The sequence below is a fragment of the Aquila chrysaetos genome, chromosome 9, assembly GCF_900496995.4.
Source record: "Aquila chrysaetos chrysaetos chromosome 9, bAquChr1.4, whole genome shotgun sequence".
NCBI classification, from domain to species: Eukaryota; Metazoa; Chordata; class Aves; order Accipitriformes; family Accipitridae; genus Aquila; species Aquila chrysaetos.
Window position 1 is genome coordinate 42,952,956 of NC_044012.1, and position 27,549 is coordinate 42,980,504.

Below are 27,549 nucleotides of genomic sequence, written 5' to 3' on the forward strand. Positions count from 1 at the left end.
ATCTAGTAAGTGCAATCTTTCTTGATAGCCAAAACGTATGAAAAAGGAATCTAAGTAAAGGAATGTTAGGTGATAGAGCTACCCCTATTTAAAAAAAAAAAAAAAAAAGCTGTGAAGCTGTGTTTTCCTGGTTAGAGGGTGGTAGATTTGGTTGCAAAAAACCTCTCTGTCCATGGTTCAGTTGTATTTAACAGAGGGGAAGAAAAAAAAAAAAAAAAGACCAAAAAAACAGCCAAGCAAAAAAACCAAAAACCACCAAACAAGGAAAAAAAATAATAAAGAGAACAAGCTTAAACAAGGTTTAAAAGCAGGATTTCCTATTAGCTTATTTCATTTTCAGTTAGAAGTGGTAGTTTCCACCTTGTATAGAATCAATTCACCTCTCTAGGCCTTCCTCAGTTTTGCCTTCTGTATGTTCCACCTTTACAAACTTCAAGTCCAGAACTTACAAGTTGCATCACTCAAATCATACGTTAAGCAAGAAGATAAAATACAGCATCTCTTCCCAAAAAACTGGTCCCCAACCAGTTTTTCAGTTCGTCTCCTCCCAGTTCCTCAGTCCAGTTCAACAGATGGTTATAAAATATTTTTTGCCAGCACAAAGCAACGAGCCACTTAGGGGCAAGACCTTCTATTCCCTACGGATTATCTATGACTTGGACCACCTTGGTGTAGGGGCACGCCAGCAAAATCTACAGGCAGTATGCTCAAGGAGAAGTTGTTTACATGAGAGTTCAAATACGGAACACCTCACAACAGGACACTGTTCATGTCAGCAATTAATAGGGTTTCAAGAAGTTGGGGGCGGGGGGGGGGAGCAGAACAAGAGAGGACTTGAAATACAAAGAAACAGCCTCTGGCTAAGACATGTCATTAAGTCAGAGGTTGCTGGAACTTTGGAGACGAACTGGAAGACACTTCACTGTATTCTTGCTCTCCTCTTGCATCCCTTCCCTAGACATTTGCTAGGTCATTATCAGTTGCAGGATACTAAATGGATCTTTGATCCTACCTAATTCTGTCAGATCCCTGAACAAATCCCCCCACTCCTGGGGGCTCAAATACTTGGGCTCAGGCCAACTTTGATGGTGCAGCCATCCAAGCATGAAAACAAGAGCTGTAAGAAGCTTCAGCAGGGGCTTGTTCCCCTTCTGCTGCTTGTAGCTCAGGCAGAGCCTAAGGGTGGGAGCCTAAGCTTAAGCTACAAGTAGGTCTGTGCCTACCTGTGCCTGATACTGTACCTGATACTGTACCTCCCCGACTCTGATCCTGAGCCATTAATGCAGCTTTCTGCCTTGACATCGGACCTTCTTCATCGCTATGGACTTGTCTGGTGGTCTGGACTGTGGGCTGGTCACCACCTCATGGACTGTCTGCTCTTCTTATCAGGTACTGAGATACTATGGCCTTGTTGGAGAGGCCACTGCCTCTGCCTGTCTTGCTGCGATTCTCTGCTCCCAGCTTGCATTTTCTTATGAAGCAGCAACCTTTCCTATGTTTTCCTTTCCTATCACTACTCTAGTTGCTTAATCTTTTCTTACAGAGTAAGAAAATAAAATAATCAAGGTAGATTAACGCTAAATTATGCGGGCATTTTACAGAGTGCATGACAGACAACAAAACTGACAATTCTCTAAAGCAAAAACACTACTAACAGTCACAGTAACACCAATCAAGGAAAAATCTATTCCTTAAAATACGGGATAAATTTAATATAAAACCCCATCAGCTTACGGTGGTATCAATAAATCAAAAGAATTCACTTGTAGATTCATCACATTCACTTTTTTAAAAATGGTAATTATTTTCTTATTTGTTATTCCAATGCTAGCACAAAGGAAGTTTAAGCTGAATTTCATCCAGTCTTAAAAACACAAATGTTAACTGTAGTTCAAAATAGTTGGGATTGTTTACTCCTCCTTGGTTCTACATGCCAATTCAAATACTGAAAAAATGATCCGAACAGTAACACTGCCAAAACGAGCACCTCACAAATGCCAGTCACGATGCACAATACAGAGAAATACCAAGATTGCTACTTTATAATATAGTATGAATAGGGTGCAACTAGAGAACTCCAAGCATGTTCCCGATTCACATGCCCCCCCCACACACACACCATGTGTGCACCTTAATAAAATTAAATACTAATTAAATGTGAACAGTCCTGTGTATCTTTGTGAAGATGCTGAGTTGCTAATTGAATTTTAGGCACAAAAGATGCTTAGTATTCCATTCAAATGCTGGTTTTCATATATATTAAGTATATACATTTGTGTATATACATACACACACTCTTCAGTTATCCAAAGTAACTAAAAAAGATCAGCCAGAGGGCTTCTGGTTCCCCAAAGGTAAGTATTTAAGCCATGAGCTAAAAATCTTAGCAGTTCCAGAGAGGAAACATTTCACTGATCCCATAGTAAACACCACTGCTGATTAAAACACCTGAGTTTATAATGAAAGCTTTTTTAAAGTTGAAAAATATTTTCATTTTGAGTACAGCTTCTGCACAAAAGTCCACTTTCACAAGAGCCTACCAACTATTACAAAGCTATACAGCATATAAAATGTTACACTACAATTTGTCTTACAGAATATGCTGTGGGCTAGCAGGCCAGGGGTCAGAAAGCTCTATCGTAAATTCTTTATTAAGAGGGTAGCTATGAGGCAATGAGAGGCTAAGTGTCTGGGAAAAGAAAAAAGAAAACAAACAAGCAAAGCCTCCCCCCAGAACCCCACACCACCATACAGACTACTACTACCCACATCTTCAGAGAAGTCAGAAACCTTGTAAAGCGTCATCTTTGTTTACTCCTTGATGCCAAAAGCTGGACAAGAGGTTTAGAAAAAGGCACAGGGTGCGCCGAAGAAGCACAACATCTACAAAGTCGAACTTACAGAAGAAAAACTTAACAAACGTAAACCACAAAACTTTTCTTGTACTTCGTTTTCAGAAAGTCATGCAAGTTTCATGAAACTTTCATGGAATTATATCAAAAATATATCACCACAATGGAAGCTATAATTTTTCATAGTCTTCCTCCACACTAGTAAATGTACTTCCATGCATGCACTTACCTACAATGCATATTGAAATAGATAATTTCTGTCAAACTCTGCTCAACAACAACAGATGCCACATGCATCTAACAATAACAATATGCACAGACCCACTTGGGGATGCTTCTGCTAACTCTTAAGCTCTGCTCTGAAAAAAGTTTACCTACCCATTTCAATCTCCCATGTTAAATATCAAACAAACAAACAAAAAAGTTCTTGATATTGCAAAGCCTATATATTGCAACTTCTGTTTGGCAGAATTTTGTAAAAGTTCTTCATTCTGGTGAGGGGGAGGGTTTGCCATCAGGCTATTGCTGAATAATTTTTTCTGCTGAACTCATTAAGTGACAGGAAATTTGCCTGGGATCACATCTAACGTTTAAGCTACTAGATCAGCTGTCACAGACCTGACAAGCTATTTGGGGAATACAGAGCAAGTTTTACACAAAAGACATTAAGATCTCACAACAGAACAATCCACATAGGAACAAGGGGACAGTTTTGGTTTATGCAATTTACGAAGAAAATTCAGGTTTAACCACTGTAACATCAGCTTTAAAATAAAAAGGCTTTCCATAGGACAGATGCCTGTTTAATAAAATAATGGCAAACAGAATCCCTTTCATATTTTGAAGTGTCTATTCTATCATAACACAGGTTCATGCATAACATCTATCAACATCATCTATTAGATGACCGCAGACATACATACAGATACTGCAGATTCATAAAAATGTCATCTAATCACTTCCTCCGCAGTTCTAATTATTATGATTTCCCATACCGCAACCTCAACTCGGTACGTAGAAGCTATGGCTGCTTCTTTGTTTTCAGAAGTTCAAGTGAATAAAATTCTGCCTGAAGTCATAGCTGTCTTCTATCCAATGGGGGAGGTATTTACTTCAAGAGGACTGTGACTGACACAGTGTAAGGAAACTAGTTCTGCTATTCAAAAGAACTGAAGGCAGTTATGAGTAAACCATAGTGGCAATAAAACCGTTAGCATAAGGATGTACTTAAAAACATCAGAGATAGTACTTCTGCTTTTATAGGTAAAAAAAGATCAAATGATGTATGAAAATAGTCGGTACTTCAATGCGTTTATAAAAGCCTTTTATGAGTGTCAGGCAAGATGACAGAAATTAGAAAATACCTTCAGCCAAGTAAAACTGTGCCTTCATTCACTGAAACTATAGTAACCATCTGCTTTTTGTTGCCTCTGTACTTTTACAATACTATCCAGAATTACGATGTTCAGAGAAAGTGAACATGGAGGGGGGAAAAAGGATTATTTACAGCAGTTCTATAGTCCTCCTTTTACTTAGATGCTGTATTTAAATATTCTGGCTTCTTCAACAGCCTAGTAAAACTGGCTTTTGTAGGCTGAACACAAAAAGCAAATGGGAGAAAAATTCGGCATTTTTTCCACCTCAGCCAGAACACAGTGAAAAGAATGCAGTGTTTAAGCAAAGGCAGAGAGTAAGCTAATTATCAAGTACACAGCTGCTCACACCTGGCATAAAGCAAAGGAAAAAAAAAAAATTACTATGAGTCATCAAATGCAGTTCCTAAATCTGGAAAACCCTTACAAAAATAAACTTCTACAAATAAGGGACTAGATGTAAACAAAAATGCAATGCAGATAAAAAGATCATTATTTCAGAACGAAAAACTATTTACAGTTTGAAAGGAGGAAGTTTTTTTGGCAAGGCAACTACTAAATACGTCATCTATTTTAAACAACTCCTCTTCTTGTGGTTTGCTGTGGCAGAATGAGTGAAGAGATCTTCTACCAAATCCTTTTATATATCAAACACTGAAAGGGGGTGGGAGGAAGTAATTTCTAACCAAATTAAGAAAATCTCTATTCCTTTCTTATCATCAGTACTTCTTTCCATATGCCTTCACCAACATACACAGAACTCCAGATATTCAAGTAAGAATTCAGCAGATACTCAAGACTGCACCACAGGTCCCCACACTGCATTGTGCCACTTGCACCCAGAATGATCCAGCAATTTTCCCAGTAGTGTAAGTTTTATGTACTACTTTAAATAGGAAGGATAATCCTCACTTCCCAATTTTGCGGACACACAGGCATACAAATACACAATTGTTTAAGTTTTGGCAGAATAGCACATCTATTTTGCAAAGTCCTTACTTGTCTAATTTCTCATCCATTTTAGAAAGCAGCAAATGAGACTCTCAATTATCAGTAGCAAAACGAGGGAATTTGTAGTAAAAATACAGGTATTTTTGCTTCTTCACCGAACACATTGCCTGAAATTTTTGTTTTTCACCTTCATTTGTAGTTCCCCCTAGTTCTTTTGGGAGTCATTTCTTACAGTCACACATAGAGTCACAGCTAGTGTTGAAATTATATTATGGTGGCCTTAAATTTGAAGATACTTAAAGTAAAAAAGACAGGAGCAGAAAACTTAAAGCCAGGTGAGACTTTGGGGGGGGGGGGGGGGGGTTTGCTGTTGGTTTTGTGGCCTTTTTTTTTTTTGTGGGGGGGGGGGGGGTGGGTGTTTAACTAGTTGTCATAAGAGGTAACTAAGTTCTAAAACACCTACATAAGCACTTTACAAGAGCTGCTGCTGCCAACACATTCTCTTACTAAGACTCAGTAATCCAAAATTTAATTTCCTTCAACTCTCCTAATAGATATTTTTATCCAAAGTTCAAGCCATGAAATTAAAACTATTTCTGAGGAGAAATGCATCGGCTTCAAAACCTGATCCCATGCAGCAGTTCCATTATAAGCTGCAAAATATCCCCAGAATGTGCTAGAAATGCCAGTGGAAAGTCCCCTTTATGCCCAAATCACCAGATCCCCTTTAAACTATTGCAAGCTTCATCTAGTTTATACTCCCACATTTCTTTCCTCCCAATAACAGTTACTAGAATTTTGCTTCAGGTTCATTTTAAAAGGAAGTCATTAGATTTACAATTAACATTCCAAGGTACTTCTTGTTTAACATTCTCCCATCGCTAATCATTTACCCAGTGACAAAGCAAGTTCAGTTGTTTTATAAGCATATAAATCTACGCATGATAAGTACGCAAGGAAAAACAAGCAAGATTCATAGGCTCACAAAATTTAGCATGTAAAGAGAAAAAGGTCGTATTTTATAGGAGGGTTGTCAAGTTTCCAACTGCCTTTCAAACTTGCCTTGTATTTCCAAATCTTGCATTTCCAATCAAAAGGTGTTCAGCTCAAAAGTTTCCTTTTCATACTTTCTTCCCTTGATGTCTGGACAGATTATCAGCAAGAAACAAGTTCCTTCTTTCCCTACTCTAAAAGGGTTTGGCTACACAGCATCCCGCTACAAGAGAATTCCCCGAACAGACAGCAGGAGACTGATGCTTACAGAGGAAGAAAAAAACGAAACCAACAACAACAACAAACAAAAACAAACAAAACCCCAAAACAAACACACAAAAAACCCACCAACAAAACAAGTAAACAAGAAAAGAAAAAAGGAGGGGGGGGGGGGAAATCACATACAACATTAGTGAGCACTGCTACAGACACTATCAGATTGATAAAAATAATTATTTACGCTCAACTGTAGTATAATTCTTACTTAATCTCTGCTGCACTTCATGATGTTTTCTTAGCAGGTTTAATCAAATTTTCCAGAATCTCATTAGATATTTAAATGATGACATGCACACTTAATTTGTTAAAAAGAAGCAGACTGGATTAAGGTTTGCTTTGGCTCATTTGTTAAGCATTAAGTAATTAGATTTTCCTTGTTTTTAAAAAGGGGATAAACAGGTTGCTCATTTATGATCTAAAACCAAATCTGCCCCCCCCCTCCACCTTTTACCCACCAAAACATTTCTTCTGAGCGGACACTAGGAGCTGACTGGTATCAAAAATGGATTACTTGTTAGTTTTTTGCATGCTCGGCAATGGCGTGAACACAAACAGCTCCTTCTCTTCTGCTGACGGAAGAAGGCCAGGCCTGTCCCCATCACTCCTTCCCTACACAGCTGCAACTGGTGTCAGACTCATCTTTAAAGACCAGAAAAGGGATAGAGGCACCTACTGTCCCCCAATAATTTCCAAGCTTAGATTAAGATAAACACAGTAAATAATAAAAAAGGGGGGAGGAGGTAAAAACATGATATATTCTTAATGAATTACACAACAGATCTAAATTTCATCAAAGAATAAAATCTAAAGAATCAACATGCCAACAGCAGCAACAACATTAACCTCCCGCACCTCTCATCAGCCTCAAGACTAGAAGAAACAACTATCATGTATGAAGACAAAGTGACTGCTACAGTCGTGTAGCCATCAGTTCAAAATCTGATAGCAATGATGCACTTTTATTTACTCCAGAGGGCCCAAATCAACAGGGGATTCTGGTTAATACAGAATAGTACGATTACTACAAAGAAGATTAAATCAAGTTAAGAAAGTAAGTTTACACAAACACACAAATAGTACCTAAAAAGGAAAAATTATATTTTACTTTGGCATCCTGTAGTGTTTGAACTCTCCTTTCCTAGGACCATCTGAGCTCATTTCACCTAGAAAATTCCCAGCAACGACAAAAATCTAAGACATTGGTGGTGTTCCTGATCTCTCTTGCCTAATTTTTGTGACACTGCAGTTTTTGCAGGTTGTGGTCTTTTGATTTATATAGCTTAAGTATGATGAACTGTGTTAGGAGCACTTTTAGACTTGTGATATAAGAGAAAGCGTATGGTGGATGTTCTCTGGACACTTGTGACCTAAATGTCTCTTACATGGTTCCCAGCTATTGCAACGAACTACAAGTGATTACACAGGCAATTCCTTCATAATTCCCCTTTATTCAGTACTAAGGAGACCACACTGGGAGTACTGTGTTCAGTTCTGTGCTCCCCAGTACAAGACACACATGGACAAACTGGACCAAGTCCAGCAAAGGGCCACGATGATCATTAAGCGATGGGAGTACCTGTCATACAAGGAGAGGCTGAGAGAGCTGGGACTGTTTAGCCCCGAGAAAAGCAGTCTCGGGGCATCTTTCATTTTGTATAAATATCTGATGAGAAGGAGTAAGGAAGATGGAGCCAAACTTCTCAGTATGATCCAGTGAGGGGACAAGAGATAATGGGCACAAATGCAAACCAAAGAAAAAACTTTTTTACTGTAAGGTTGACTGAACACAGGCTTCCCAGTCAGGCTGTAGAGTTTCTACCCTCATAGATATTAAAAATCTGACTGGACATCATTCTGGGCCACATGCTCTACTTGACCCTTCTTTGAGCAGGAGGGTTGGACTAGATACCCAGAGGTCCCTTCCAACGTCAACTACTGTATAATTCTATGATAATTTATCTTCTTAAAATATTAAACATAGCTGCTAGGATAAAAGGGAAAAATAGTAATCAGGTAAAGGATAATAAGCCTTTTTGCTCCTCAACAGAGCCCTGTTTTAATTATTGAATCACCACGTCTCAAGGTGGGAGTTTTGAACATGTAACATTCCAGGTATTTAAAATACCATTCAAGGCACACCTTTGTGACTTTCAAGCCAAACCTTTAGTATTGCATTAGACTCAAAAGATTGGTTGCTGCATAAAAAGCCAATTTTAAAAGGTACTGAGACCCTTTAAGGTATAGGCAAGCATTTAGCAGGGCTGTGAAGTGTCCTAGACATCTAGCTTCTATTGATGACTACAAATCAAAAATCATTGCTATACTAACAAAAGTATATAAATTTATATAAATTTACACAGAATGGTAAAAGGTTTTTGGCTTTGCTTCCTTTCTCCCAAAGATCCTGGAAGATATCCATTACATTAGGTCTAGCAAACACAAGTAAGATTAAGTTGGGACATCTATATAGCCCTACAAAATAAGGATACACTTAAAGTGACAAACCAAATTAAACAACAGGTATTTTTATTTTAAAGAGATAAGTAAGTCCAATTAACATTTTGTCCTCCTCTTCCAGCACAATTACAAATCTGCATACAAAGAACTCAGAAATTATCATTCCTGACTGTAAACTGGCTGTCATGATTAACAAAATGCAACTTATCTCCAAAATGGTAGTTTTTCCATTCAGTTCGTTCTTCAAATGTACTACTATACACACACACCCCAAAAGAGAGAAAAGAAAGAAAAAAATAAGCATCACCTCCCCCAACTGACTTCACAGAGACAGCTGGAAGAAAGACGGATATACACTACAGGATCAAGTAAGGAATGGTGACATAAAGCCTGGAATTCAGAATGCACAAATCACAGTGTATAATAAAAAGGCCAGTTGATCCTGTTTATAAGTTGATACACCCCAGATCATTCACAAAATACAGTGTTTAGAGACACTTTGCATGCCATGTGCTCATAGCATTTAATATTAAAAAGAGAGCCACAGAAAAATCTACAAGCCCATCACTCACATGGTAGAACTTTAGAGAGTATTTTTACAGACTTTAAGCTTGGAAAGGTTTACGCATTCACACTGTTTTATACTTCCTGAAAATGTTTACTGAAGTGGATATTTTCCATTACTGTTGCAACTCCTGTCACTTGAAACAGTACAATAACACACACACACTGAAGTGTCAGTACAAAGCCAGAAAGAAAACAAGACAAAGGTTAGAAAGAACATAGCCAATTTTGAAATCAGAAGACACCTGTACAAATACTTTTTTTTAAGGAAAAAAAACCCAAAACTTTTTCAAGTGAAGAATAACCTCACAAAAACATATAAATTAAACTGAAACAGTCTAGATAAAAACAAGGAAGTTCAAATGCATTTATATTGCATAATAAAAGGATTGGTTTATTTGTTATCTACAGTGATTTTTTTCCTAAGACAACATTCACTGAAAGACAAATATTTAATATTACTCAAAAGCAACAGTCACTGTTTAAAGCTGTTCTGTAAGACCAACAACTCTGTTAACCAGCCAGTGTTTATAACAAAAACGTGCTTTTTATATCAGACAGTTTGTGCTAACTCTGCAACATTTACAGTTCAGTACACTCTGTACCGATGGTACTTGCCAGAAATTTAGCACTCCAAAAGCATTTTCCTATTTGTTAACTGTTTCTTTCAAAATAAAAGAACTAATCACAGTATTTTGAAATTCTCCTCCCAAATATTTAACAAGAAATTAATTTGCCTAACAAAAATACAAGGAAAGACTAATATAAAGATAATAATAGCAAAATAATTTAAGCTATGTAAATCATATAGTGTAATGTTTTAGTTTTAGTCCAGAACATGAAACCAACCATTACCACATTACTTACAAGACTAAATCCAACAGAAATCTAAGAGTCAGTAGTAAAGGCTTCTTGTCTTTTCCCAACTCTACTTCAATTGACCAAATAACATCCAAAAGCCCCTTTATATTCTAATTCAGTAGTAGTGCCCATTTTTTAAAAATATTTAATAAATATTTATGAAATGCTAAAATATTTAGTAACTTTAAGAGAGAAGGGTAGTTGATCTTACAGTTTAACGAAAGGGCCAGGAACACAGGCACTCTCTCACATACAAGCACAATACTGATGTTTAAAGTAGAAAAGCATGCATGGCATCGCAAGAGAAACCTACATCCACAATAACAATCTACACATCTGCAGTGGCTGCGCTCTCTCTTCATACCTAGAAACTGTGCCGGAAACGTGAGGACTTTCAACATTTGTGTGTAATTTCCAGATATTTGGCAGTCTACGTAAATGACCACCACAAGCCAACCCTACAGCAGACCAGCAGAGTAACACATACACAAACAACACCTCCTGGGTTCATCGGGTTTATTGTACACACGTTGAACAGACTTTCTTTATTTGCACACGAAGTGCAAGATGCAGCAGATCTCTTATACACTCAAACCAATGTATGCGACACAAATACATGCTGTCATGACAAATGGTGTCTCTTGAGGGAAAAAGTCACCAGGAACTAATGCCATCCATGCAATACACCCACTGTAGACAAATAACAAACCAAATTATCGCAGCAGTATTTAAGAAGCATAAATACTGGGCAGCTCTGATCACCTGTTATCTCATCTCTCTGCCAGTTCTGGTATATGCAAAACAGATTCCTTTTGGCAGCAATGAAGGCAGGATCTCTGTTCCACATACATGCTGAAATACACCCCAACCCCAAAAGGGGACAAAAGGGTCTGAACTGAAGGTTCATTGTTTAAACTAATTCAAAGCCACACGTGGTGAGGGCTTCTGGTCCAGCTGAAACAAACCCCCAAATTTCATAGGGTGTGGACTACAGGACCTTCAACCCAGCTGCTTTGATCTACTGAACTGCTTTTATTTCACTGAATTACTTACTAACATAGATACCACTTCTGAAAAACTTCATCTACTTTCACAAAAATCCAGTAATGTAATTTCTGCATAAGATGATTGTGCCCTAGCAATTCTTCTGTGCCTCAGCCTCTTAACTTGGACACTGCACAGGGCAGTCAAATTATTTAATGGAAGCTTTGCAAAGAAACTACTGTTACATAAACATAGCTACATTTTCACAGTACATACATTTTTGAAAACTCCCTTTATACATTGGCCAGCTGCAAAACTGAACAGAAGCTACAACCAAAGTTATGGTAGATGGCATAAAGTTTTGTGAATCCAGAGTTTCTGTATGTTTTTATTTGGTTGCAAAATTTCCTATTTCTGACATACGATAGGGACTTACAACTGCAAATGCTTAACACATTACAGTGACAGACTGAGACAATACTTACTGTTTTGCTATATATTGACAACAACCATAGCAAATAAAACTTGAGTCTTTGTATTCTGAGTGCACTCTGTATTCTTTTCTAATATATTTATGCAAAATATCTTAACTCCTTCAATTTTCTTCAAGCTCTATATATTCAAAGGCTTTTAAAAAGTCAGAGTTCATTGGATTTCAGGGTTGTATTTTCCTTTTTTTTTTTTTTCTTTTCTTTTTTATTTATAATCTCATCCCAGATGTGGCATCAAATGTATACAGTGGGGTATGTTCCTTAAGTATTACTTTGTAGAGGTCTTTGTCTCATCATCCAATATTCTTAATCACATGAGGATTAGCACGAAGATTTAGCTGGGAGTAGTGTGAGCAACAAAAAAGGCTACTGGGTATCTGCTATTTTTAAACAATTCCACACCACCTCTCCTTTTCCCAATTTGCCCCTACTACCAGAACACAGAAAGACAAGGTGAAGTGATAAGCAAGCAAGCTTTAGCTTTCATTTATCATTTGCATTGCCTACTTGTTTATCATTGCACATAAAAGCAATCATGGACCAGAACTCCCTCCTCCTCAGTCTCACATCCTGGATACACATCCTGGATAACTTCACAAGTTACAGTGCTGAGGAAACTTAGATTGGGTGGCCAGGGGGAAAGGTTAAATACAAAACCAGGCACCTTGGCTTGGCTAAGGGACCTTCGAGTTCCTGGTTACAACCAGCTCGGCAGCTAAAAAATCCCAAAGTAAGAGTAGCCACTAGTATCGTCTAGTCTTAGAGCTACCTTCTGAAGAGTTTACAAACCACTGTAAATAGCCAGATGAGAGCTAATGAAAGGATGTAAGAGATTCAACATTCAGGTAGAATTTATCCGTTCCATTAGGAAACCAGGATACAAATAGTTCCATTTGTAAAATAGGCTAACAAGGTGGCCTGAACTGGTTTATCTTCCCCCACAGATCTCAAAAGACAGGTGTTGGGAAAGTTGTCCCTTTGTATCACAGGTCCTACAAGTTACTGTTCTTAAACCACTGCTTAATGCACAATGCTGATGCATACATTCACAGAAAGCCTTTTGACAAATTGTACAGATGACAAGAAAAATCATTTTTAGGATACAGTCATTCATCATAACAGGTTAGTTTAAACGTCTACCTGGCATTAAGTAGTCACAACTCCACAAAATTCAGAAACTGTATTGTCAAGTGTAATACGCAAACTCCAGAAAAAGAAGAAATGGATCTGCTGACAACATAACTTCAAGCCAGAAGAAGAATGAAAAACTATAGCTCTGACACATATGAACTAGCACTAACACCAATTAACAGAAGTTTGTTCTGGCATGAAATTATGAGAGAGCATAATAGTACAAAAAAAGAGATCTTCTTATATGCAGATCTCTTAAAAAGGAATTAACAGAGGACTACTGCATAGTTACTACTAGTTATCATTTTGAATACATTAAAACCTTTACTTCCCCAGACCAATATTTAAAATAAACACGCAGCAGCAAGCAAACACAACCACTTCATTAAAGTGATTACATAAACTCTCAAAACAAGGCTTAATTTGAATTAATAGTAAAGATAAAATTGAATGTATAAACAAGCCATACCAAAAGTATAAAGTTATAAAAAGAATTATGTGGGTTAATGATATCACATATCAAACACCTGATGATTTCATTAAACACAAATGCTCCACTTCTCATATGACATGATACATGACCAGCAGTTAATACCTGAAAAATCATATGGATATCAAGCTAACAAAAAACTAGTGAAAGTCTTAACAGTTGCAGGAGAGAGGCAGAGATTTTACAAAGAGGCAGCAAAATTAGTATTTGAAACTACTACTGATATAGCCAAAGTATAAATGTCAATACCAAATATGATAAGTTTCAATAAAGAGTTATTCCACTGTTTGGGAGAACAGCTAAAGAGTCACTTATGACACTGCCTTAGGTTACATATCTGTTATTTCTGCTTTAAAATGCTGTGGATTGTTCTCTTAAAATTTCTGTACTGTAAGCTGACATCTGCTTTCCCCTAGCCACATTCCCAAGGGGAGATCCTCAGCCCATTAGTTACATAAACTACTTCTATAGTCTTACTCACCTCAGTAGGTCATCTAAATATATGCACCAAGATTTAAAAACTGCAGTGCAATCAAAGCACTTTTTCTAGAACAGAAGAGCTGACAATTTATAGGCTATTCAGTTTTGCATGCTTTTATCAGGCTAGTTAGTTGAAAGAAAATGCACACATAATTACTTAATCCCATTAAAACAAAGACAAATGACAGTACAAAACTACAGAGCTCAGCAGTTTGAGCAATGAAAGATTCTGAGCTAACATAATAATGAATCATGCAGCCTTATCAGTGTGCAGCTCCTTCCACACGCCTGTTATTTCAGCTAAATCAGCATCATGTTTCTTGTATATACCATTCAGCTATATAAAATGGTATCTTTAATAATGAATAGCTACCATAGATTTTTCCAATGTATGAGTAATCTGAGGTCCCTACTCTTCCAGTGAAGTGATTACATGTCAATTGAACTAAGCAATTAAATTCAGATGAAAACACTAAAAAGTCAGTTGCTTCTTCCGATATTTGGGGAGGATAGGGGAGTGTAAGCAGGAGGCCTCAGAGCCAGTAAGTGGCAATTCGGGTTTGTTTTTTTCTTTTAATGATCTACCATGGCCCTCCTACAGATTTTGTATTTTGGCCAGTTTTGACTTTGGAAACTTATTTTTAACTCCTATTCAGTGCATTATGCTAACAGACAAAATGTAAACTGTACTCAGTTACTGAAGAGGGAAAGAAAAAGCAAACAAACATCTTTCCTAAAAGATATATAACACAGGTTTGCTGGCAAGTTTACTACTGGGGAATAAATAAATAAATCAATCTAAAATAATTGTAAAGCCACAGAGAGAACTGAAAACTGAACTCATGTCAATTCCAATTCAAAAGTTACTTCCTCAAAGACAGTAATGGGGTTTTTTTATACATATATATATATATTTAATGTGTCTATAAGCATTATGATCTTTTGGTTAGATTGTTAACACACAATAATCTGAGCACTTTAATTTGAGAAGTTGCTAAAACACAGGATCAGCCATACTAAAACCTGAACATTTCTCTGTGGCACAAAGTTTTTAGACAGTTGTCCAGGACAGGACATGCAAGTAAACAATGAAGAGTGCCTGTGTGTAATATTTGCTCACCAATTATACACATTTTATGGACTTACTGAGAAACTTTCAGGACAAGGCCAGGCCATATACCAAATGGGAGGCATTAGCAATTTGAGTACCACAGTGTATTTCTTTTGAAACTAAGCAGCAACAGTCTTGCAGGCAAAACATTTTCCTTCCCACTTTCCATGCCTTAACTGTGGTTTACAACAAAAGAAATAATAATAAAAAAATAATGCTTACTACGATCTGGTTTGGTTTACAAAAAAGGCAGGGGACGGGACATGGACACAACTGAGCAATAATTCTACATACATCTGGGACAGCGAGTATCTGTCCAGAACTTACACATTTCCACAGATAGCTTCTCCAGGTACAAGAAGAGTCTCTAGAGAGATCTCTGAAACACAACGCTGTTTATTACTCTCAGCTTTACCTCAGCTGCTTAGTAGCTCCTGAACAAATTATTTCTCAGAGAATTGGAAAAGGAACAGACAAGTGGGAACTCCTCCATTTGGACTGTAAAACTCTTCTGGGTATGAACTCTAACTCTGAGTTTGTGCAGAGTCTAAGCCAGAGGATCAGAGGACCTTACTTAAACTGTAAGCACCAGCAAGCCAACAGAAAAGAAGCAGCCGTGATGTTGACATCACTTCAGGATACCACTTCACTTTTTACTGTCTCCTATTAAATAGCCCAGCATTTCACTTATCTCAGTCCTTTTTCACATTGCTGAATTACAACAATTCACCCCCAAATATACGGTTCCCCACATGAGGCTTACAGTGATGTTCAACGCAATACGTAGCACAAAGGTGAAACGGCACAAAGGTTTAAATGGCTTTCAGGCTTAAAATTGAACTACATTTCCTTCTCCCAGGAGGCAGAAGTTTATGAATCTCTTCTGGTTTTTTTTATTTGTTCTTCAGTGTTTTTTACCATGAAAAGGAGTTAACTGTCTACACGAACAGTTGAAGTTGCAGCATATATAGTCTTTCCACTTATTACTGAAAACAAGGAAAGAGCCACCTTGACTTTCCAGGTGTTAAATTAGCTGCATCTATTTCTTTTGCAACAATCAAAAAAAATATCTTTTTTTCATAATTGCTCTTACCGTGTTGCAGCAATGAAAATCTTACTTTGCTTTTTAAAGAAAATCAGAATTGGACTACCAATTGAGGGCTGCTAAGGACAGCAACAGAATCCTTAAGTTATTTTTAACTTATTCAAAATATAACACTAGTACAAAATAAAAATAGATGTTGTATTTCAATAAGCCAATTGCACATTAAAGCAAACCCATACAGCTTTTGTCAGAAACACACCTTCCTCTTGATAAACAGCCTTTTAAAGTGGCAGAATTCCCAGGCACATTCAGGAATATCACTGGGAAGAGCAGGATTTTCAGTTAAGCCTTTCATCAGTCTATCCCAACCCAACATAGTCCAACATCATATCCACTGCTTAACTAGAGCAGAGAACATAAAATACAGAAGCCATACTTGCTTTGTAATCATACTGCTTATTACCATATTATCAGAAATAACATCCTTTTCATACAGGAGAGACAAAAGAAATGACAGGGGAGACAAAAAAAAAACCCCACACTTCCCCTCATTTGCCTTACAGAACAGATTCCAGTGAGTTTTGTTGACGTACATTGCAAAATACTGTACAGAATAAATTTTATTCAACTCAGAAGGGGCCAAGAGATTTAATGTCCATGCCCCAATTGGTTAACCAACTCTCCAGAACCATAAACACATAAGACTATAAGCCCTCCTGTTCCCCCTGTAGACACAATAATAATTTTCCTACTTCCTATCTCTTTAGAGAGCATTAAAGGATACGTATGAAATTCTTAAAGCCATTCAAGTAAAAAAACACTGCACAATGATACTTTCATCACCTACGATTTGAAGTTTCCCTTGGCTGTAAAAAAGGTATTACTCATGTTTCAGAAAAGACAGAGCAACTAGAATGTCATGGAACAAGTTGAACCATAAAAAAAAATAAGTGTTTTCTTGAAAAAGAGGTATTTATTTCCTGGAGTCCTGCTTAGAAACTGCCATACCTGCCACTTTCTATTCTTCCTTCTGAGACTAAGTTTATCTATATACACTCCTTAATATAGGAACGTCAGACTTAAATTTGAGGTGCTAACTTTGCCTGTTTATTTGTTACTATCCACCCATCAATTTACTACACAAATTTGTAACATTTCAGTTTGACATCTTTGGCTCACTGAGTATTCCAAACCAAAACATGCCCCAAGATTCTGTGAAAAGGCTGGCAAATACTGTACCAGTAGAAAACAGAAATAAGGACTGTAAAGGTCTTTTAGCAAGAATGGCTGTTTTCAGGCCACAGCTTTTTCATGCAGAGGCAGGTACTTCAAACTGTAGCAATGGGCCACTGAGGGGAACACCTGAGTTTAACTGTGCTAGATCACAGAAGTAGTAGTGGTCTCATTCCAAGTCAAAATTATGGATGGTAAAAGGCAGAAGCCAATGAAGCGAGCTGAGGGCTGTGATGCTCCAATCCTTGTCATCAGCTGTAACAGAAACTGAAACAGTGACTTGTCTCACACCAGCCTGTACCTGAACTAAGAGAATATAAAGACAATTAAAGTGTATTTGTGTGACTAAAGGGAAGAGAATAGTCAATTTTCTGATATCAAACTGAGCACAGGTAGCTTTGTTACAAGTTATGCTTACACTGCTCAGTTGAAAGTGAAAAAATTTAAAGTGTGGTTTACATCAACAAGAATGCAAAAGCATTTCAGTAGTGTGCCTTCCCTCTAGCGTATACTTTTCCTTCAAACTACTTCAATTTAACACTGTTTCACTGGAAGTTCAAATTCTAGTTGTCATTATATGAGTGACCGCAACACACAGTTGTTTGGGTTTTTTAAACAAGGAACTAATATTTAACTAACAGCAAAACTCCACCCTTTTCTTTTCCTACTGAAACCTACAATTCCCATCGGCAAATAGTAAAGGTAAGAATTCAACTTCATCCTTAAGCTACTATGTACTACAGCTCAATTGTTTTGCACTTGCTCCTCCTCTTAATTAGCTGTAAGAATTTTTTTTTGTTTGCATATTTACAGCATGCTGTTTCGGAAATGACATATTACAACTTCAGCATGCCCTGTAGTTTCAAATAAACATTAGGAAACAGACTTCCATGTTTCAAAAACCTTCATTCTCAGGGTACAAACTGCTTCTCAAATTTCATGGCTGATCACTGACACACAGAACCATACATCAAATCTTAAAATTGCCATACGTACATGTTTCTAGGTATCCAGTGTACTTGTAATACAGATTACTGTCAAATCCTTGGATAAGTAAGTGCACATGTGTAATTAAGTCCACTTAAAATGAAACTAGTCTCAGAATTGGGGTACAAGAATTTTGTATCAAGATTTATAACCTTTAATAGGACCATTAAAATAAAGAAAGTAACTTATGTAATGGAAAACATACCTCTCTAAAGAGAAACTATGGATTAACTTCAGAAGAACCATGTTTCTATGTTTTCTATTTGCAATCCAGTAGCATGTGTTTGTCACCAGAAGCTCATTAATTATTCTAAAAATGGCATTACCAAAATGCAATTGTATGCAAATTTTTATTTTATTTTTTGAAGGTGGCATTTCATCTATTTTTAAAGATGAAATTTACCAGTAGAGCTTACCCTGTGTTCTTAGGATTACTCAGTACATGAAAATACAAACATCAGTAATGAGCTCTATTAATGCAGATTTCACTTCAAGCTAACTTAGATTTACTTCACACAGTTAAGTGAGTTCATTTCACTGGAAAAAAAAGATTCCCTGAAGCAAAAAACATCAACTACTGTGGATGATATTGCCCAACACATTGCTGAAAAATAAATTCTGATTGGATTTTTCATTTCTCCCCCCTCAAGCAGCACTTTTAAAAATACAATCTTTTAATGATTGTTTAATTTTCATATAACCAGAATATAAATCCTTTACATACTGCTTTGCTGCAGTATAATGTCTCATTTTTCATGGAAAAAAACTAATTACGTGGTTCACTGAGTTGCCTGTGGTAACACATCAATTTTATTTACATTCAAAAGTTGGACTTCAGTTTGGTCTCAACACTCTAGTTAATTCCAAGCACATTTTATACAATAGTTCTCTCCAATTCATTAGTAATACCTCAGTCTAGCTTTTATTTGAAAAGGATTCTGAGCTATTATAATCTTGTTTCAGATTTGCAGCACTTTCTGAGCACTAATACTTTTGTAGCAGCAGTTCTATTCCACCCTTAAATCTAAACAGTTTGCTATGAAGTCTAGCCTTACTGAAATAGTTCTGCAAAAGAATCATTAAACCATCACTGCAGAACGCAGCTATTAATGTTTCACAATGAATGCCAATTCATTTTTCCACAAAAACAACAGAAAAACAATAACTATTGTTTGGCCAATAAAACTTGAAGATTAATTACTCAACATTTCAACTATTTAAATTGAACTAAGCTTATATTTTGAAAGCAGGAAGATTAAGAGGAAGAAGTATGGTACTCAGTAGAGAATTTCTTGGCTTTACCTTCCATCAGTGTCTTTCCTTCAAACTATTTTCAGAAGGTAATGCTTTGCAATTAACAGTAAAACCTCCAAATTCCCAAATGTGAAAAGATTTAAAATGTTAATTCTTGGGAAATTAAAAAAAAAAATAGAAAGCATTAGGCTATCTCACGTATGACCCTTAGGTAGATTTCATCTTTTTTTGTTACCTTTTAGACATGGATATTGCAGACTGTAAAAAGGGAAAAAATGCAGTACGTTAGAATGGTACATCATTGACTAGAACTGATAAAGAATTCATTAGTGCCACATGTATTCACTTGATACTACTCTGAACACTGAGATTCAGTGTTAATGTTAAGAGAAAAACCACTGAAGAATTAAGGAAAAGGTAAGCGCAATCTGATATCTAAATGGGAGACTCCGATATTTTTTTTTTTTTTTTAAACAACTCATACCCTTGTTGTCTGTAACTATAAACCAATTTCAGAGTAAAAAGAGAGAAGAAGTTGGAGTGGTGGGAAGAATATTTATTTTAAAAAGAAAACAAAATAAAATGAAGACATCTTGCCCAGACACAATAAGGCTCTTGTCAACTTCATGTGTATAAAAGGAGTTGGCATTTTCCCATGAAGCAATTCCTTAATCCCAAATGATGGCATAATAACCTCATTTAATATGCCTCCTTGAAAGAAAAAGTTTATTTTGTCTAAGCTAAACTTCGACTGGCAATCACCGGACACCAATTAACAGTGTCAAATATAAGGGTCACAGAACAATTCTGCAAGCTGAGAAAGTATGAATTCACTTTTAAATCCTATCTTCTTTCCAAAAGAATGTAAAAGTTTAACTTTGTTTTCATGTCTTTGGAAATAATCTATGCTAGGCAATTAAGAAAATGCAAATGACTTATCTTACTGAAAGTAATCAACCCAGAAACAGACTTTTCAGTAACTTAATATTCCAATAAAGTCTTCTGTCATATGAACCTACTTGCTAATTCCACTCTTAACTCAAGAACCAGCAATTAACCATTTTCAGATTTCACTTCAAATTATTAATAAGTGGTACTCAGCTGCTTGATATTTGTAGCTTCTTTTTAAATTGAAAGCCTTCAAAAATACTTCCATTTCAGCTCCTGTGAGATTCCTTTTATTCCTTGTTCGTAAACTGCTTTTCCGTATATTAACTGGTCTCATTCTAAATAATACTGAGCATGGCAATAGTTTGGGGGTTTATGTAGTTATCTACAGTACATAAAACAAACTGTTGTAATACACATTCCATGCTTGTACACCCTTCAACTAAGCCTATCAAAGCAGGAAACAAGGAGATAACCTTTTGGTAATTGCAAGAAAGTATCAAAGCTAGCAATAACACAGTTTCAGCAGCAAAACACTCCCTTCTTTCCCACTTTCATAATCTCATAATAGAATGAAAGATTTAAGAGCACTTTCATTAAAAGCAATACTACTAATTTGTACACCCATTTCACAGGAAGGGGTGCTTATTCTTGACTTTACACATCGCTTCACACACTTAAAATACATTTTAACAGAGAAGAACATCTTCTCATTCAATAATTAACATATCTCGCTACACAGCAGTTAAGAACATATTTCCTGTCTCCCGAAAGAGTTCCCAATTCCTTACAACTACAGTAAATCTAACAGAGAACCTTGAAAGAACCTTAAATAGACTATTTTAAATTGAAACAAGAAGTAAAGGAGACTTTTCACTCCTTTATTCTCTTTCATATTAGTAGAACCAAAAAAAATTTTTTTTTCCAAATTCAAGTTTTCCATAATTTTTCTTCAAATCCCTAATAGATGCTGAAAAACACCATCTACTTAACATTTATAGGTTAAACATTTACTTAATTTAGAAGACTTAACTGATAAAATAAACTTCAAAATCTCGAAGTTCATAAGTGAGCATCAAGAAGCCTACCTAGCTGTAATAAAAATACTGAAATTGAACTCTGGCAAATTTTTCTGCTCCAGAAACATCCTTGAAAACATAACTGGCATGCTCTGTTTTCCTGTAGGTGAAAGTCTACCCACCAGCAACTTGCAGGTAGAGAAACAACAGCAGAAATTAAGTCTGGGCCACAACTATATGGTCTAACACGGATGCCTTACAAAAAGTCCCTCCTACAGCTAACATTTTTGCCTCTCAACATTTATCAGCACATGGGGATTACAACTGCGTCAGCCCAATGTCCCAAGAATTCATAAACAGGAATGAACCAAAAAGCTCCATGTTTTTCCTGTCACAGATCAAATTTTAACTACATTTTTAAACTTACCAAGCTGTGAATATCATGAACAATAATCTTTCAGGAAAGATTTACCTAATTAATTCAAGATAATCTATTCTTCAGAAGAGTTTCCATCAAAATCCTAACATTCTACCTCCAATATAGTACAAGGGTTATTAGTATCTTTTGGAGGGAAAGCACCTCCAGCAATTAATGGATCAAGTGCAATATACCAGACAATACATAAAAAACAAAGAGTTTGGCTCAAAAGAATTTAGCCCACAGAAAAATAGTAACATTACATATACCACCTTCCCTTCATAAGCCCTTCCCCCTGCAACAAAAAAGTTGCTCAGAAAGAACTGTCAATCTGATCTACCTGAGGTAAAAATGTCTTTAAGTGAATTTTAAGTGAGAGCGAGTCAAGAGTTAACTGCAACTGTACCAACACTTGAAGGATGATTGTCCCAAGAGTAGCAAAATGCTAAAATTGTATTTATTTTCTCTCAAGGAGCTTTGTACTGTTAAGCTGCTATTTCGAAACTATATGATGAAGCACCTGTCACAATACTGAGTTTTCACTTCTGTGCCATGCATTGCTTAGGCCAATAATAACGGCTGGAGGGTACAGATGGGTGTCTGGAGTTTCTCACTGATGCCCTAAGTTCCTCATATTTGTTTGTCTTGTCTTCATAGCTTCACAGAGGAACACATGTGATGGCAATCCCAAATACCTACCAGAAGCAGTGATTTCAGGCAAACAAGCTATAAGATGATAGTTCTTTAAACAAAATGGCATCCTTCTATCAAACACCCAGAATCTTATTCAAGATACTGTCTAACATTCTGACAGCCTTCCAAGAGTCCACCTCCAGGGTCATGTTTACAGTCACCAAAACTATATTCTCAGTAGCTGTGCACATCATAATTGCTGCATTATTCTTGATAATTCAAGTATTCTGTACCACAGATGTAACAAAGCCGAATATATCCATAAATTCAATATGCAGATTACAAGTTTATAGTCAAAACTGTCAGACAAAAAGGTTGTTTAAAATGTCAGACATAAGTATTCTTTGCAAAAGCAAAGGCGGCAACTAAGGAACAGGTTATCACCTGCTTATAATCTACATGGAATGCATAGGGTACAAGGCGGGGAAGAGAAGAAAAAAAAAAAAAAAAAAAAAAAAAAAAAGAACCCCAAGAGTCAAGTACAAATTCTCTATGGTGTTCCAGATGGTATTTGGTCACCAAATGCAAATGAGATCACTGCAACTTGCAAATCTACAACTTCCCTGTCAAAAAAACTGCCAACGGTAAGATACTACCTCCTCTCCATTCCATTTCTTCTGTAGAATTTACAAAAAAAAAAAAATTTATGGGAAAAGGTACCGCAGCTGTACCACTTGTCAAAGTTCTTCAGGCAGTAATATCATTAAATAGCATTTATCCTTGAGAAAACAAAACTTCCACAAACTAAAACACTCCCAACTTTTTCAAACTTGTAAAACCACTCAACTTTTTTCTCCCATTCAGTGACCCCATACCAATTAGCTTTTTTCACTTGGAACGGAATAAAGATATTCCGTCTTCCTTCAAATTGAAATCCAATCATAATAAAAACCAGAACACAACAGCTGAGGCTGGCAGGAAAAAGAAATGTAGGAGTATGTGCAAGAGACACACCTATGAAATTCACAGCTGTCTAGCTAATCTAACTACTTAACTGATCTATAGCTGTTCTGCAAATAATTGTTTTTGCTTAATCTCCCATGACAGCATTTAATTATCTACACAGTTTTGGAAAGCTACTACATAAACAACTGTTCCTAGTACCTCCTGTTTGTAACTACTAAGTTGTTTTCTCTATGACTATTTGAAATTCTTTTATTCAAGGCAGATTGTTGTTTCCATAATCATCTATCTTGAATGTTATAAAGATAAGGCAACCCACACATTTCATATGCAAAACTTTAAAAAGTGTTTTCTAAGTCTCAGTTTGGACTTATCATTTGTTTAACTAAAGTACTAAATGTCATCCAATATTATTTGAGCTACTCTGTTATTCAGGAAAATCAATAATTCTAATTTAGACTTGAATGAATAAAAGACAAAGACTTAAGATTTAAGTTGCCACTAAATTTTTATTACCCTAATGAAAATTTCACTTTTAAAGCACAAGTCCTAGGCAGGAGAACAGAAATCCAAAACACTGTGAGCAACTTCATACTTGGTAAGAATTCATGATCTCATTAACAGCCATTACTTCCTAAAGTTCATACATCTCAAAAGACAGGATTTATAAAGCTGAAAATGTTTCCGACAGACTCTAGTCTTCCACTTGGATTTGCAGTGGCAGATTTCTGGGACTTGTGCTCCTAAACGTATGAGTACAAACACAAAAACAAAGCTCTGGTCATTGAACTATAAGTTACTGACCACAGTGACAATCCAACCCATACGAACAAGATTTTAAGCCAATGCAGCTTATTTCATGACTAGGTTATATCGAAACAACCAGCATGCTATGGTGGCTCAGCTGACAGGCAAGTAAATTGCTATGCTTCAGTAACTCACTTATTTTCTGTTTGTATGCCCACATGCAAAGTCCTTTATATTTTCAAGAGCATGTCAACTCAGGAAACCAATTTCAACTACCAAATATTTCAGTACTGTGGTCTGTTTATCAATAAAAATCAAAATAACCATGTTTCTTCTGCCTTGCTGCTGCATGAAACTTTGAACAGTGTCCTTTGTTGTATTTCAAGGAATCCATGTACATAAATGCCTGATTCAGGCAGAATCTGATGTCCAACATTTTGTCAGTACTGATGGTTGAACTCTAAAAAACTACTGAAGAGAGCAAGACAGCTCAATCAGCAGTACAATTTATAATACCTTTACAATTACCTCACTTTAAACTATCATCTGCTAAGTCACTACAAGCGTTTCAATGTGCTTTTAATACAGAACAAGTAAACCTATCATTGTATGACTTACACACATTACAAAGAATTCCAAAACCTGCAGCGGGACAAAAGGAGATTACTTCCCAAATTCTTGTAGGGTCCTGACAGCTAGCAGGAGCATATTTCTTCTTTCTTCAATTACTATGTACTTCATTCCCCTAAACAAGTTACACATAGTCCTCCTTTCTCCATCTCCAGACTCAACTTTGCATCTCTTCATGTCCCTCTGTACCTTTTTCTTTCAGACATTTTTACTTTAACGTGAGAGAACATTGCAAATAAGGATCACTCAATGATAGTGCTATTGTACCAGGGTAGACACATCTTTTCAGTAGAGCTGGCTGCAGTGTTGTGAAACACACTGCACTCAAACTGTTTATCATCAGTGTGATACTGCTGCTGTTGACACGTAAAAAAACAGTGCTCCTGCAGACAATTTTCAGATTTAATTCCACTTAAAAATTATCGTGCTAAGGCTCCAGCCCAGATGCTTCACAAAATTTTGGACTAAGCAAAAAAAAAGTCAAAATGATGCTATTTTCTACTTGCTATACTCTATCCCATACTGTATCTGAGCAGATTCAGCTATTCATATATTTAAATGCTTCACAATATCATTATCACTGGAAATAGCATTATATTGTTGTAACCAAGATGTTAGATATAAACAAGCTACGTCAATTTACAACAGAAACAGAAGCTATCACCCGCAACTCCCCTCAAATGAAAAGACACTTAAGTCCCATATACTACATTTGAAATATTAAATAAACTATATTTCACAAAGATAAAAGCATATATTATTAAAGCTTTGCTGGGTAAGTAGAAATATTACCCATGCCTTCATTCAAAACAGGTGCCTCATAAAAAATTAATGTCAGTGGAATGGCTTGGTGCAGCGCTTCCGAGCCACCTCTTTAATTATACATGATCACATAGCTACCTGCTATGTGTAGAAATACGCCTAAAGATACAGTGTTTCCTGCCTGTGATTTCACAGGCTGTATTACCAAATAAACAGTCTGGTATTCATGAAAGTATGAAGTTTGTAACAGTCTGAAGATAGGTGATTAGAACAAGATAACGAATAAGAAAATGAACATAGCAGAACCCAGAACCCAAACAGGGTAGGGTGGAGGTAGGGAGATAAAGGACAACTAAAGCACACTTCACAAATACAATATTCTATATATTTGAACTGGCATATAAATTTTATCACCAAGGAACCAGAAGGTAGAAAGGCTGTATCAGGATGAAAATTCATTGCAAAAAACAAGGAACAGATCCTTATTATTGGTTGGGGGGGGGGGGAAGTTGGTGGGTTGGTTTGGGGTTTTTTTTAATCACTACTATTATTCCAGGATTAGTGAACTTCCATTGTTTTCATCCAAGACATGAGAGGTGAAACAAGAAACAAGTATTCATGCAGTCTAACAAAATATCTTTTAAAAGTTACAAGTTTTCAGGCAAACTAGGTCTACTCATAGCAACAATACATCATTGAAAATGAATTAATATATAGTAGATAGTCACAGCCACAAAGGATCACAACAGATAAAGTTAGTTTTGTTCTATAGTTTTAAGGCTACATATTCTGGAGACACTGAGGACAATCAAGTTGCATAAAACTTACAATCACATAAACTTATCATTGTCACCTTTGTCTTACCCTCCCCTTGCTTCCTTTTATTACATTCACTTGCTGCAACTTGCCTCCATTTACACTCAAATCCTTGTAGCATGACCAACGTGGCAAGTTCTGACCTTGCAGATTTACCTGTGGTGCCATGGAGTTTGCCTGACTGTAGCATAGCTGTTTTATTCCATCAACTATTACCTTATGCCAGGGTTTATTTTTTTTATTATCCTTTGAACTAGAATTTACTCTAATTTTACAGCACATCCGAGATTTCACAAAAATTTAAGTAATGATGTTGGATATAGGTCTCCTAAGTTCATTTCAAGTTTTCATTTTGCATTTTATCAATGGATCACTTGCAGCAGAGAAGTCAAATTTACAAGCTTTTTATTTCCTTTAGGTCTTAAAACACAAATTGTGACAAAATCACATATGGTAGCAAGTTAAAGTCTTTAATAACAAAGTTCCTTTTCCACTGGAAAAAATATAAATAAATCAAGAAACAAAGAAAGAGAGTAACTTACTGTGCAGTTCACGATGTATCACATCTACAAGATTTGGTTCATCTCCCCACCAGAATATCCATAGCTCCTTACAATCCGGTTTGACATCACGGCGCCAGACACAAAGCAAATTGGCCTGCAAGCAGCGGATGAAGCTGAGCAGAATTGGATCATCCTGTGCTGGGGCTGAAATGATAGGGCCACAGTCCCCATGACCTTCAAAATTGTACCTACGCCATTTGATGCCTGTGAGTTCAGCCTACAGGAGGGGAAAGAAAAAAAAAAAAAAGTCATTAAATCACTATTTCAAAATTTAGTTACATTCATAGTGCTGGTTTCTTTCACTTTCGTTGTTTAATTTGTAGAATTTAGCTCTAAGGAGCCGAAGTTAAAAACTCCTCCTATTCCCACATTTTCTTCTTTTCCCCCTCAAGGAAAAAAATTTTAGAAACAGTACTGAATAAACCTGGCTTACCCCTGCATTTAGGTTTTTCACCACCACTTGACTCATTTCCAGCAGATTCATTCATTTCTAACCTTATTGTTATCTTATTGTAATCTAACAAATTAGAAGGAAAAAACCAAACAGACAAACAGGGAGAGGGAAGAAGGCCCA

General features: G+C 36.4%; 1 protein-coding gene across 2 annotated transcripts in view; it reads right to left on the minus strand.

Moving 5' to 3' along the window:
• The window catches only part of MED13L (mediator complex subunit 13L), a 203,551-nt gene that overhangs the window by 156,289 nt on the left and 19,713 nt on the right, over positions 1-27,549 (minus strand). For both annotated transcript variants that reach the window (XM_030024899.2, XM_030024901.2), the window contains exon 2: positions 26,955-27,192. In XM_030024899.2, the coding sequence (XP_029880759.1) occupies positions 26,955-27,192 (238 nt within the window). The remainder of the gene's footprint in view (positions 1-26,954; positions 27,193-27,549) is intronic.